The sequence below is a fragment of the Dermacentor albipictus genome, chromosome 3 (genome assembly GCF_038994185.2).
Source record: "Dermacentor albipictus isolate Rhodes 1998 colony chromosome 3, USDA_Dalb.pri_finalv2, whole genome shotgun sequence".
In the NCBI taxonomy this organism is placed as follows: Eukaryota; Metazoa; Arthropoda; class Arachnida; order Ixodida; family Ixodidae; genus Dermacentor; species Dermacentor albipictus.
This window is the reverse complement of record NC_091823.1, coordinates 151,321,962-151,336,653: the sequence shown is the minus strand read 5'-3', so window position 1 is coordinate 151,336,653 and position 14,692 is coordinate 151,321,962. Positions and strand designations below refer to the sequence as shown.

General features: G+C 50.0%; 1 protein-coding gene across 2 annotated transcripts in view; it reads left to right on the top strand.

Annotated features, from left to right (window-relative positions):
* LOC139056980 (uncharacterized) overlaps positions 1–14,692 on the top strand; it is a 227,560-nt gene that overhangs the window by 192,335 nt on the left and 20,533 nt on the right. The window contains exons 7-8 of one of the 2 annotated variants that reach the window (XM_070534766.1): positions 3,700–3,919; positions 4,783–5,067. In XM_070534766.1, the coding sequence (XP_070390867.1) occupies positions 3,700–3,919; positions 4,783–4,833 (271 nt within the window). In that variant the 3' untranslated portion in view covers positions 4,834–5,067. Of the gene's footprint in view, positions 1–3,699; positions 3,920–4,782; positions 5,068–14,692 lie in introns of those variants that run through there. The other variant, XM_070534767.1, reaches the window with a different exon arrangement.

Below are 14,692 nucleotides of genomic sequence, written 5' to 3'. Positions count from 1 at the left end.
GAAATCTATAATCGACATGTCTGTTTTCTAGTTTAAATTACGTCTTGCCGGGTAATTAAGTCGTTATTCGCTTCTATTTCATTTCAGTACTTCCTCGGAATGGGCCAAATGCATGTTCTCACTAGCATATAATAATTTACTAATTGTGCGGTATACGTCCCGAAGCGACACATGGAGTTACGCCATAGAGGTGGGCATCGGATAAACTTGGAGATTAGGAGGAATTTATTTCTTTTTTTTTGGGGGGGGGGGGGGGGTAGGCGGGGGCGGGGCTGGGCTGAGTAGGTAAAACCCAAATATGAACACGGCACAGGAACCCTTGCCGCGGACAAGCGATGCTATTGCCGTCGTGGGGAAGTGGCCGGTCCGTGTGTTGGACGAAGGGGGCCACGACATTTAAACCGACGGTCATGAGGCCGGCATGGTGTCTGCCCACAGCATGCCGGTGGTCGGCAAACGGACTCGCCGTTTGTAAACGCTAAGCCCGGCCCAAGCCAGATTGCTTTGTTGAGGCCAGTCTAATTTTTATCTGAACATGGGCGTCAGCCCGATCAACCGCTGAGCCCCCCCCCCCTTTTTTTGCGTAGGTCATGCTACCCCATCCTAGCTTAATATGATGATGTGGTGCATCCAACAACTACTCAACTGGGTGACTGGTCACTCAGGAGTTACAGATTCTGGGATGACTCGCCAAATCGAAAGACACCAGAGGTGCTTCCATTAAACGCATTTCCGTCGACTTGCATGATGAATCGCATTTTGTTCGGTTGCTGGTTGCCATGGCACTTCGGCAATAAAAACGCTGTAACAGTGCAGGATAATTTCATTTCCCTGGTGTGCTTTGGAAACTAGCCATGTCGCGGGTACTGGAAAAAGAATGACGACGCACTGTAGATCTGTGCCTACAAAACTATTCTCAACGCGTTATATCGGAGATGACAAAAAGGCCACTGAAAACTGTGAATAGAATGGTCCAGGCTTAAAAGTAGGATGGAAGAATTGCGGATGCTCCCCGTAAACCCGGCAAAGAGTGACCATTGTTGCAGCGGCTGCTGCAAACCCGACCTCCACCATTGGAGAAATTAAGAACAGCTTCAGGCTGAGTGACGTCCCTGACACGACTATCAAGCGTCGCCTCTAGGCCCCAGCCTAATTAAGAACGCGAAGAAAATGGCTGTATTTTTACCCTCATCACTTATAAAAAACATGCTAAGTGATTTATGTGGTGAGATTCTTGTTTCTGTTTATGTATATTGATTAAGCAGGCTGTTCACAAGCTGTAGACGCAACCAGCTGGAAAATGCAAAAGTTAGTGAAGTACGCCTTCCCGCAATGCCGCGTCGGTCACTCAGTCACTAGCGAAGTGTACAGCAAAGCAAGAGGTGGTGCGCTCCAGCGCTGTAGCAGACGACGCGAAGCACCTCCCCTGGGTCCGTTTGCGCCTGCGCTGCTTCGCTTCGATGCGCCGCCAGGCGCCGCCGCACCGGACGCACTGGCGCCCCGCGGAGCGCGGCCACGGTGAGCCGTGTTCACCCTAAGGGTGGACGAGCCTGCACATAAAGGATTGAAGACGCCTGTATGACGCTGACACTGTTACGATGATATGAAGATGAAGGAATGATATCTACGGAACAACAATGGCATATAACGACATTGAGATGCCGAGTTTGGAAATACGACAATAGTATAAGCATAAAAGCTTGACTATGACGGCATGAGGACAATTATACGATGATAACTCTATCACAGCGATGACGTGATGATCACTGCATGACAAGAGGAAGAAGCGGGAACGACGAGGGTGGCACAACCAAGACGGCATGATGACGAAGGCATGACAATGGATGCGTAATAGCGTCTGTGTGACGACGACTAAAGATGACGATGGAATGACAATGGTGGCATATCGCGATTGAATGGCGACAGCATGATTGCGACATAATGACGAGCAAGGAATGACTTTGACACATCGACGGAGGTAGTGTGATGGTGACGGCATGTCGATAATTGGATGATGATACAGAATTGATGACAACGATGAAGTGACAGCGTGACGACGATGGCACGACGACAAATCTATCACGACGACAGCATGACTAAAGCCGAATGTCGAAATGAAAACAACAAAGACCACTACTGCATTCCGTTGACGGTATGGCAACAAAAGCATGACGACGACTCCATGACGACGGTGCAGTGACGATGACATGAAAACGGCATGACGCAATGGCAGGATAACGTGCGTATATTGACAATAGCGTTTTGATGACTGCCTCTCAACACCTTTATGGCGATGATCGCGAGACGACGAGAGCATAACGAGAGTCGTAGGTCGAATCTAGATTGACGAGCATGGAACATCAGCGACGGCATTACGACGATGTTCTCACAATGGAACCTTGGTAGCGATTTCCTGAAGATGACGGCAGGACAAGGCCAGTATAATCGCAATAGAATGGCGACAGCATACGAGTGCAATACAATGACGAAGAAAGATTGACGTTTATAGAGCGTGGAAGGCAGTATGATGGTGATGGCATGGTGAAATTGGGAGGACGTTACTGAAGTGATGACAATAATAAAACAGCAGCGTGACGACGGGGCATGGCAACTACTGTGTCACGAAGATGGCGTGATTACGACGGGATCATGACGACATTCGGATGACGGAGCAGAGAGCACGTCACCATCCAATAGCCCAAGCTGTTAAACGATTGGAACCCTGGGTCTTAGTAGAAGGCGGGACGACGACAGCTTAGCGAAAGTGAGATAACGAAGCGCAAATGACGACAGCTAAGCGACCACGACTACATCACTACCCGAAGCACATACATTGTGGACCATGCCGGCGCATAACTTGGGCCACAGGATCGGCGAAAAATGACAGATAGATAGATAGATAGATAGATAGATAGATAGATAGATAGATAGATAGATAGATAGATAGATAGATAGATAGATAGATAGATAGATTAGATAGATAGATAGATAGATAGATAGATAGATAGGTTTTAAACTGCGGAAGTAGGCAAACAATGCTGTTCGAATTAAAACTTGACGCGTTATGTATCCTGCAAAGAAGGCGTTGTTTACCAGAGGACACTATAGTGCGGTGGACACTAAAAAGGCCGAACACTGCCTTGTCGGAACGACAGGATTACGTGCGTGATACATGCTGGGTTTTCGGATACATGCCTGGGCTTTCGCTACCCAAGAGATCGGTTCTCGTGTTTTTCGCAATGGCCTGCGTTTTCGTGGAGATCCGCTGCATTAATCACCTGACGTTCAGTAGACATGCTGAGATCCCAAGCTTTTTCCGGGAACTTCATTTCCGCGATTCGACCGCCTCGGCTAATAAATAATACTGAGCTGCACAGGCGTGCTAATATCTCACTACGCTCTCCTTAGTGATATTTCATAGAGGTGTAGATACAGAAATTCAAGACCTAAATGCAATGAGCTCTTTGAGGCACAGGCAAATAGCGTGTAAAGCCGCCGTATAAGCCTCCACGTTTGTACAATGTGTCTTCTTGTGTTGTAATAACTGTCTTTTGATATGTTTTTCTGTCGCATGAAATAAGGTAGTTCATTGTAAATGTGTGTTTTTGTCATATTGCACGGATACCCTATATACCTGCATTTCTTACTTTCTCCCTGCTCAAAAGGGCTGGCCTTCTTTCTATCATTCTTATTTTACAGAGTTACAGTCATGGCTGTGGGCAAAAGGCTAGACATGGGAAGGCCCAGTCACTCTAGCGTGACTATCAGGATCTCGATAAGGATGACACTCGACGCCTACATATTTTTCCCCGACTACGGTTCCGAGCCGGTCGTGGCAGAATTGGACAATCTCGTGTCGACTGGCGACCAATACGCACCGAGATTCTCGAAGAACTTCAGCGTGAGACAAGTACATATGGTGAGTATCCGTATTACCTTAATGCTGGTTTTTAAAAGTGAAACATTCAGCTGCTGCTCCCATAATAGGTAGTTTACATTGGACAGAATGGCCAGGTTTTCCCGCTCCATTTGAAGTAATACAAAGGACCATACAATTTGCGTAACTTTTTTGGAATGTTCATATTTGACAAATTATTGCAACCCGTAAGGTATGTTTTTCGTAAAACCATTTAGAGTATGTTTGACCTACAATCAACATAAGGCGGTGCGAGTAATAGGAAAGAATTAATGGTATCAGCGCCACTAGAGTTCGCAAATATGATTTTTGTGCTTGAAATAACAGGTCATGTCTGACTTCGAACTTGACGAAACATGGGTTGGCTGATTAGCAATGGTGGCTCACGGTAACTATACAAATGGGGCAGCGCAGAGTTACGTGGGTTCGGCCATTTGGAAGTAAAATAAACACATTGTCAAGGCAAATATAAAGAAAGACTGATAGAATACATGAAAAGGAAAGGGTGACTACTCTGGAGAAATATCTGCGCCAAAGCCACGGACACGTAATAAGAGATTAAGAAAGTTAGTAACCAACTGGAGTGAAACAGTAAATGCAAACAGAAGCACGGAGTCCTGAAGAAAAAAATCGTGAACCATTCAACTAGGTAAAGAGCGCTGCCCAGCGAAGCTGTTTTTTCCACGACACGCACGTGACACATATTTTCAACAAAGGAAATAACTCAATTTTGGTCTCCATGGCTGGTCATTGTGACGAAAGGTACGCACACTGAATGTTTCAATCTGATTGCTGCTCTGTATCTTGTATGCGTGATGAAAAAATAATTTAAGCACTGTTCCTTTCACTTTGCTTTGGGCTTGTAGCAGCTCGCTTACGGGGCTGTGAACGAGCGAGGGACGAAGAATCTTAATTAGGAATGCCTGCAACACAATTAGCCTTCCCCTCTAAGGGAGGCGTCATCGTTGCGCGGCCACGACGTCTTCCCGGCGTGTGGCGCCTCTGTGCCCCGCCTGTGGGCGCACTACCCCCTTCGGTCGACCGCACCTGCCCCTCTTTTGGGGTGGCAGCCTCCCTCCAGTTTCGCTCGGTCGTTGCCTTCTGAGGGCCGCCGAGATCTGCTGGAGGGCCTGGGCTTGGACCTCATGATCGTCGCACCTCGTTTCGGCCTCGATCCACCGTGGGATGGTTGTCATCGCTGTAGATTCCTGACGTTTCTTGCAAGAGTCCCAAAGGAGGTGAGTTGCAGTGGCTTTTTCCTTTCGGCACACACAACAGAGGTAAGTCACATAAACACTTCGATACACGTGTCTAATCAGCACCGGGGTAAATAACCATGCCGTATGAAGTTGTCGATATAACACCGCTTCCTCACGGGTCAAGCCCGGATGAGGTGGCCGCATAGTCTCTCTCTAGTCTGCGCCACTTCACAATTTCGTTGTAGAAGGTCAGCCTCTCCTTGGTTTCCCATCATCACGATGGGTCGTCCGCAGTAGCAGCGGCATGATTGGTTATTCCTCGAGCCGCCGCGTTCACCGTCTCGTTGTGGTTTTTGTTGCCGCTATCCGACACATCGCTGCCCATGTGCGTCGGAAACCCCTTTATCACGACGCACCTATTTTCACTCGCGAGATCGACAGCACGCAACACAGGTGAGGCGTCACCAGACACCCTTGCTCTGGCGTAATTTCTCACTGCCGTCCTGGAATCACGGAGCACAACGGTGCACTCGGAGTCGGCGATGGCCAGGGCGATGGCCACCTCTTTGGTTCTATGCGCCCCCGAATCTGCACACTCGCCGCAGTTCTCGTTTCACCAGTCGATGCCCCTACCACTGCTGCGGCGAACGCTTTTCTGTCATCTGGATACTCTGTCGCGCCCAAAAACACGGCAGTGCGTCTTTGGCATGGAGATCGATGAGCGCCTTGGCCCTCGCTGCCCACCGCTCTTTGTGGAACGCAGAGTTCATGTTGCTTGGCACCGCACATATCTGTAACCGTCTGCTAATTGCGTCTGGTACAGGAGCTCCTATATTTTCCGGTCCCCCTTCCTTTGGCCCCAGGCCTAGGTCACGTAGCACTTGTCTACCGGCTCTTGTTCCCGATTGCCGCGCGACCTGGGTGGTCCTCTGCGCCTCAGCGATTTCTTCCAGGGCGCTTGTCGGCGCTTGTCGGAACGTGTCGGTGCTTGTGCAGTCGAGGAGTCTGAGTGCTGCCTCGTACGCCTTGCGTATGAGCGCATTGATCTTATTTGGCTCCCATTGCCTCCAGTTGTGGAAAGCAGCCACTTATGCAATGTGGGGCTTATAGTGAAGTATTCCACTAGCCGGGTGAGGCTTTCTTCTTTCATGCCTGCTGTTCTGTGTGACACCCTCTTGACGAAGCGAATGGCCGTGCTGACATTTGCCGCGAGATGGTTGGCCGTCTTACTGTTTACTTGTTTGCGCTAGCATCCCCAGCACACGGATTTTCTCGACATCTGGGATCGTGTGACCGGCTCTCGTCTTGGTCTTTATTGTCCCTTGCTCCCTCGTAGGTTGATTGCCTTTCGTCTTCCTAGCTGCTCATTTCGGTGGAATTATCAACAGCTCAGATTTGCTTGGGGAGCAGACAAGCCTAAATCCGTCCAGCTGCACCTTGACAGCGTCAACAGCTTCTTGCAATGTACTCTCGATGTGTCCGTCGCTTCCCCCTGGGACCCAGAACGTTATGTTGTCGATACAGATGGTGTGTCAGGCCCTCGCGACTTGCGAGAGCCGCTCGGCCGTGCCTATCATTACAAGGTTGAAAAGTAATGGCAAGATGACCGAGCCCTGGGGGGTCTTGACACTGCCGAGCTTCTTGTTTTGGAGCCGCAGGTCACCGGCGATGATCTCTGTGGTCTACTCCATCAAAAAATCCTTGTTGCACGCATATGTTCTCTTGGCCATATTTAGCCGTCAGACCTGGACCATGGTCGCAGAGTGTCCCACCTTATCCAAAGGGCTCTGCAGGTCCAAACGCCAGATGGCTCGCTTGTCTTTCGTGGTGGTAGTGTCATCGAGGGCTTCATTTTCCAGTTGTAACACGGCGTCCAGAGTTCCCAGCTTGTTTCGGAACCCGATGGAGGTGTTTGGGTGAAGCCTCGAATCTTCCAGGTACCTCCAACGTTTTGCCCACACGGGCACAAGCGAGATCAGCTGGAGGTTCTCAATGTTTGGTTGCTTGCCCGGCTTGGGAATCAAGATGGTCTGGGCTGCTTTCCACTGCCGGGGTAGCAAGCCGGCTCACCAGCAAATGTTGAAGCATGCCATGAAGTACTCGATGGCCGCTTCGCTAAACTGTTTCAGCGCTCTGTTCCTAACCCGGTCAGGACCAGCGGCGCACTTGCTGTTGAGAAAGCGCAGGGTAACCCTTACTTCCCATACTTCAATGTCTCGATCTAGCCACTCGTTTGCTTCGCCTTGGTAGTACTTGTCATCGAAGCGTTTCTTCACATCGTCTACCTCGTGCTCGGTTAGCGTCCTGTGGACGATCTTGGCCAAGTTGTGGTGTTGGTGAGACTTGGTCGTGGTCGTATCCAAAAGAAATCGCACTAACTTGACACCGTGCATCTGGTCGTCCGCTGCGTTCCAAACATCATTCAATTGTTGAGTGCATAGCGCTCTGCTTTGGGACTCAATCTCGCGTTTGAGTTCGGCGACCTTCTTGCGTAGCTTTCTGTTTTTCCGCTGCATCTTCCACCTCGACAGGATGGACTGCTTGGCCACGATGAGGTGGGCCAGACGGCCGTCGATCCTGTGGACTCGCTCGTCCGTCTCGTCTTCCTTGGTGGCATCCTCTACCTTGTTTACAATCTTCGTCGACCACTCCTTTATGTCTGCAATTACCTTCTTCTCCTCGGATAACAACCCTCGAAACGCGCTACAATTCGAAAGTATGTTTCCGAAAGTTTCTGCCGACTTCTTCGTTGCCACCGAGCGGGACAGCGACTTCCACAATGTAATGATCGCTGCCCAACTCGTGCTCCGTGTATCGCCATTCAAAGTCCGCCGTGACGCTGCCGTTACCCTAGACGAAAGTGAGATCGTGCGCTGCGTCTCGGGTGATCGAGTTCCCGATTCTTGTAGGGTATGCTGGGTCGGTGACTAGATTTAGTCGCAAGGCGGTAGCATCTTGCATCAAGTCCCTGCCCTTTGCCAATGTTTTGGGGTAACCGCAGGCTTGATTTGGTGCCTTAAGGTTCGCGCAGATTACCAGCCTGCTGTCGGGACCCGCGTTGTTGTACTCTTTGTGTAACAGTGCTTTGAATTTCTGCTTTCCGTGTGATGGGCTACTGTGCACGCTTATCAGAAAAGTGCTTTCCTTCTGCTTTTTTTCCGGTAACCACCGCTACCATGGCGTGCTCAATTGTGCTTTTGTTGAACAACTCGTGCTCGACGTACGTGATTCCTTTTCTCACCACGGGGCAAATTCCTTTGCCGTTACTGCCGGCCGCCGCCCGCAGGCTTGGAGGGCACTTGTTTTAAGAGTTGCTGAAGTACAGCCTTTTTCTCGGCAAAACCGTTGCTATTCCAATGCCAGAACAGGAAGCCTTCCACTGTTGTTGTGGTTTAGGTGGTTGATGCCCTATCCATGTTTACTAAAAGTCACCCATTTGCGTTGACAAATTCTGTACTGTCGTAGCTAATTGCTGGCACGTCTGTTCAATTGCTATTACACGGTCTGTGATTTTCTTGGGGAACGTCGCGCGAATACACTCTTCAAAGCGGTTGAGCCTATCTTCAAGGTTGTCTACCCTATCGCGGAATCTACGCCCTTTGAGACTCAATTGCCATTCTCTTGGGCGCCAGACCCGCAGCGGCCGCGTTCTCTGTCCTCGGGTTCACCGGTACTTCTGTTTGATCCTCGGTCATGGCCATCTGCTGTGTTGTTGGCGATAACTGCTGTTCTTGCTGCTGCTGTAGCTAGACGGCCAGCATCCTCTTGATATCTGCCAATTTCTTACTGATCTTATTGAGCGTCGCCTTTAGCTCAATGTTCTTCCGCAACGCCTCATTTGCTTCTCCAAGCACCTTCATCGCCTGACTTTTGTCTTTAAATTTCATTCCGCCACTTTGCAATGTCGGTGACTGCTGCTGCTGTCGCTGCTGCTGTTGCTGCTGCTCTCTCTTGGCTACCCCTGACTTTACTGCGTCTGCCCAGCCGACTCTATCTTTGGATTGGGATTGGCGGTGGCGGCTCATGCTTCTGTTTCGGCTTTCGCTGTTCTCCAAGCGCGAGCGTGACTCATGGCGACCAGCTGTTCCGCTCGCTCATCTGACGTCAGCAATGGTGGAAACTCTCTGCGCGCAAGATGTTGCTGTACGCGATGTTCCGCCATCTTGCGCTCCAACTGCCTTTAGGTTACTACGTAGGGAGTTTTATATTTGTTGTGCATTTTCTATTGGCCGTTAGGTGCTGTCCCCTACAGAGCTTGCATTTAGGGTTACACTCGTGGCCATCGACAGCGTTGTTGGCCCCACAGTCGAAGCACACTTTCAAATTCGAGTAAGGACAGACATCTCGTCTGTGGCCTACTTTGCGGCACTCTTTGCACACATCGAAATGCTTTTGGTAGAGACTGGACCTTGTTAACGCATTGTCATAACATACATAATTTGGAACCTTTCGGCCTTCAAAAACTACTATTACGGTAGGCAAATTGCCAATTCGTTACGCCGCTCTGGCTAATGGATTTCTTTAGTTAACAATGTTCCGGTCAATGTCCTCCGTGTATCTTCGATGGCAATGCCTGAAATGGTCCCCTTGACCGTATCATATGGTGTGGTTTGGTACGCGGCTACTCCGTGTATCTTGTCTCCGATGCGGATGACTTGAATCTTGGCGTAGGACAACGCACGCCTCTTATCGGGTGTACGCACCACATTAATATTCTGGCGTAGGTTGGGGCAGAACATATCCGCCGCACCGTCTTCCCTTGAAATCCTCACCGCCGCCATGATGGCCGACTCAACAATCCCTGTCTGCGTTCGTGCGATGTTGAGGCCTCCCCGTGGTCTCACAATCACTCTGGTGTCTTCTCTTGCAGCACGTCTGGCATCCTAGCTGCCCTTGTCGTCGATGCGATCACTTTTCTGTTGAAGTGGTCTATCGGTTTAGGCCTGACTGGCGACTGGCGGAGCGCTCGCTCACCGGGGCAGTTATGCGCTGACTTAGATGCCACCCGCCGATAACATTGTGGAAATCCTCAGGAGAAATCTCTTCCCCTTGCACCGCGACGCACGTCTGACCGTGGCCAATACTCGACGTCGTCGGAGGCGTTGCCGTCTCCATCTCAGACGCCATGTCGCATGGTTTCGCACCGGGAGCACGCTGAATGCCGGCGGCCATGGAGCAAGCCAAGGCTAAGGTCACCACCACACCGACGCCGGCAATCATGTTCCAGAAAATGGGGAAATGCTTGCCTTACACCGAAAATTCGTTTTTGGGCGATTCATAGCGCCTTCACACATACACTGGCAACAACAAAACTGCGATTTGAGTCACAAGGCTCTACAAAATCGGTCACTGAATCCGGATGCAAGAGTAGCGTTCAACTAGATAATCATGAGCCATTTCATTTATTGCTTGCTTACAGGCCTGTTGTGATAACGTGAAGCACTAAGCAATCCTCCACAATCTATAAGACACAAACTGCGGAACCCGAACCTACCAATACGTACATGATTTTCTCAATGATTGCACGGCTACGGCGGGTATCGCCAACATCCGAAGCGACAAGTTCGAAATGCCCGACTAAAGAACTCCACAAGGTTCAGTCATTTCACCTTTTCTGTTCCAACTCGCCATGATTAAGCTCACAGAGCAACTCGATGACATCTAAGGTTTAAGCCATGCAATATACGCCGACGACATAACGTTATGGGCAAAAGCGTCCACAACCGGCCAACAGCAAACTGCCCTCCAAGAGGGAACCGATTAGGCAGAACAGTACCTCTCAAGATGCGGTTTCCAGAGCGCCCCCGAAAAATCAGAGCTGCTTATCCTCAAGGCAAGGACCCGGGGAGGACTTTCCCGGGTCCGGGAAATTTCACTTTCAATAGTCACTAGAGCTTACCTTTTACTTTCGAATCCAACCAATTTCATTAAGATACGTCCAGTGGTTACTCAGAAAAGCACTTTGCGTTTTAAATGTACTTGAATAGGCCGCGTCAGCGTTGGGCCCGAGCTATAGCTTCCTCTAAGGCTTCGCTGTAAAAAAAATAATAATAAAAGAAAAAAAAACAACCTCAGCCGTCAATATCGCCGCCCCAGACTTCGTCACGATGGCACCCAGCAAGGCTTCATAAGCAACTACCAAGCTGTTCACTTTCGTTATCTTTCTTCCCTCGGAGGCAGCACATTGCCTTGATGCCAGCAACGAGCTACATCTGCACCATCATTGCATTATGCATCCCTTCTTCGACCAAGCAAGCTTTCGGCGGCACACGTTCTCCGCTATATTGACATTAAAACTTTAAACTGCTTGCCTTCGAAAAAACAGCGCGCATAAAATCGAAAGCGGACTCGCCACTATGAACATGCTCAAGGGGCCATACTATTGACGACAGCATCACAAAAGACTAGGTGCGGTCAGCTTGACTTCACAGGATTGCAAGGATTGACTGACGGGCTAGTTGGTTCATTATCGTAGAAATAACAGCGCTTCAAGTTGTTAGCGCAGCGTGTGTGTGGTTACGCCTTGGTGTCGCGTCTTGAAGCGCTGTTCTTTCCGTGACTTTATATATGTCCTTTTTCTGCGTCAGTTACGCCTTTCAAGAGCGTTTACTTGCAAAATTTTTGTTCGCATGGCCCTTACACAAGCATGCTTCATGGAAATTTTTTCACTCGGCTTGAAAATCTCGAGTACGGGCTCTAAACTCCTCATTTTCTTTAGCCAAGCAATATCAATTAGTGAAAATCTTACTAACTTAGCTTGTGTTTGTAATCTAATTACACGCCCAACTTCTCAACTTACTCCGCATCCAGAGGTTGCCGCTCTGAACACTCAAATGATAAAATGATGTCACCATTATTTGTATTGGTGTAAAAGTTTTATTTGGTGCAGTTAAAAGTAGCCGGCATACTGCTGGGGCTGTAGGCTTCTTAAAAAGCCAGTGCGAAAGCTCGGACAGGTTATCTTGACGCAAATCAACTAGATGAGCTTTAGCACATGTGACCAACCATGCACTTCTGCCTTTATAACCGATTATCCTACACTGTATAAAAGGAGCACCTGAGTGCCATGCTACATCACACAAGGTGTGCGAAAACAATTTGCGCGCTCCGGATTAGATTCCTGAGCGTTTGTGGCATCAGGCTCGGTTTCCTGGCATCATCAGGAATAAAAACAGCTGCCTGTGGAAAAGCATTGAATACATCTGCAGTACTTTAAATCTAATGGATCAGCGTGGACATGTACACTCGCCCACTGAATATTACGGGGTGCGCGAGCTCGTGGCGAAACGACCCACCTCCCCTTCTAGCGGCGCACCCCTGGTGTAGAGACCGACGCCGGCACGCATGCGCGTCACGCCGCGACTGCAGGCTTGCATGTTTCCGCGCTTCCTCCTTGCGCTCTGGCGATATACGAACGTAGTCACGAGGTGCCCATCTTGCGATTGGCGCTGTGGCGGCTTCGACGGGCGAAACTTCGCTTATACAACGGAAATCAATAGTTCATTATCGTCTTGCCTCTCTCCTTCTATAGAGCACGTCTTCTGCTATGTTCTTCTGCTGGAGAACGCCCAGTTCGTAAAAGAAATCAACAACGAAGATCGGACACGAAAGTGTGCAGCGCGGAAAAAAAATTACTTGTGTTCGACACCGGGCCCTGTGCGTCAGCGCTTGTGACTCGACAAAAAGCAGCCGAAGCGGCGCGCGCTGGCTCGTGCTTCCAAACACGCTTCACATATGTTGAATTCCAATGGCAGATCCAGATCAAGTATTTCTGCTCTGTATGGAGCAATCCTATTCCAATGGCAGAATGGGAGCGTGAGCTGTCTGTTCCAGTGGCATTGGGACCAGCCGCTGATCCCGGATTGCTCTGTCGAGAAAAAAATATTTGCTCCGCCGAAATCGGCAGATTTGACCGGAAGTCCTCGTGACGTATTTCCTTCACCCGCCTCTGCTTCCTGTCACGGTCGCCTGTTTCCGGTCGCGGGCAGCTATGGACGTGGAAAACGTGCACGCTGCTTCGCGCCGTGCGATTTTGTTCGCGCTCCTAGACAGCTCCGAATCAGACAGTACGATTTCCAAGTCGAGTGATGATTCTTCTGACACGGACAGTGAAATGGGGTGGTGGGTTGCGCTTCCAAGCGCTTGTTCCTCTCTCTATTCTAGTGCCCTCTCACTTGATGTTCCTGTACTAAGTGCCTCCGCGAGAGCGCATGCATTCCCTTCGCAGATATGGTGTGAGCAGATGAGAGCGATCTCAGTCGGAGCGACGCGCTCCGTTTGTGATCCGGCCCAACGCTCGCGATCTACCATTGGAATTCAACAATAGTTTTGCCCGTCGAAGCCGCCAGAGTGCCATAAAGCCCCTCAATTTTTCAAAAGTAGCACCATTCTTAGATCTTTCCGCCACCCCGCTCACCCTGGCGCCTCCTCCTCCACGCTTCCTGTCACCCCAGCCTCCTCCGCTCCCCCATTGGCCAATCTGTGTCACGCGGAAGCAGGCGCCGCGCTTTTGTATATTTTTTCTTTCCAGCGCGCGCCGACCTCCATGGTTGGGCCTGGGCGACGAAAGTACGGCAGGCGGACTCACGGAGTGCGTTAGCGTAATAGAATGTGCAGGGCCGGGAACTTAATTGCAACGCCATTCTGCTGCGCCTTCGGTGGCCGCAAGAGACACAGCGAGGGAAAAACGCTTTTTGCTTTGCCGCCCAGCGGGCGCAACGCGAAAAAGAAGTGTGGATTCGCAGGATCGGGCGGGCTGACTTCTAGGAAGTGGCAAAGAACGCACGGCTTAGTGAAGTAAGGGCCATGGCTACTCACAACCTCTAATTTTGAGCCTAGTTCACGCCTTCCGCTTCGAAAAAGTGTGTGGTCATACTCTGCGTGGTTTTTAGCGCGTTGTTTGATTTTTTTTTCGAATGTGCTCTCTTTGTTTCATGTAGTTTCGTCTTGCGGTGAGATGCACGCATCTGCAGTTGGCCTGTGACATAAAATCGACTTTATTCAGCGTGTGTTTTGAGCTCCACCAGAAGTTAGCACATTCTCGACGCTTTTGCAAGGCTCACTATGACTTACGATGCAGACTTTTAGCTTCGAGTGTACGCCCGCACGTATTGATTTGGTTTGTGGTGATTAACGTTTTTAACGTTCCGAAGCGACTAAAGCTAGGATGGAGGTCGTAGTGGATGGCTCCGGATAACTTTATCTAGCTCGCCTGGGGATGTTTAACGTGCACTTTGATCGTAGAGTCGTACCTGGGCCGGTAAATCCCTCGTTGGCATTTCATAGTACTCGCGCGCTAGCGCTGCTTCAGAAGTTGGCGCCTCGGCGCGATTGTATTCCTTCAATGAATTTTATTTACTAGTTGTAAGAACTTGTCATTATTTCGTATTATTGACGGTGCCTCCAGGGCACCTAGAGCGGCAACGGGAACACCAAAGATAGTACCAGGGCTGGATGGGGCTCGCCGAAGCCTGTGCATGCCAAGGGAGTATAAGATCGCGGACAGCCAAGTTTGTATGCGAACAATCCCTGCGACGCCTGCGTTAGTGGAATGTTACGTGCTCTTCAGAGGCATCCA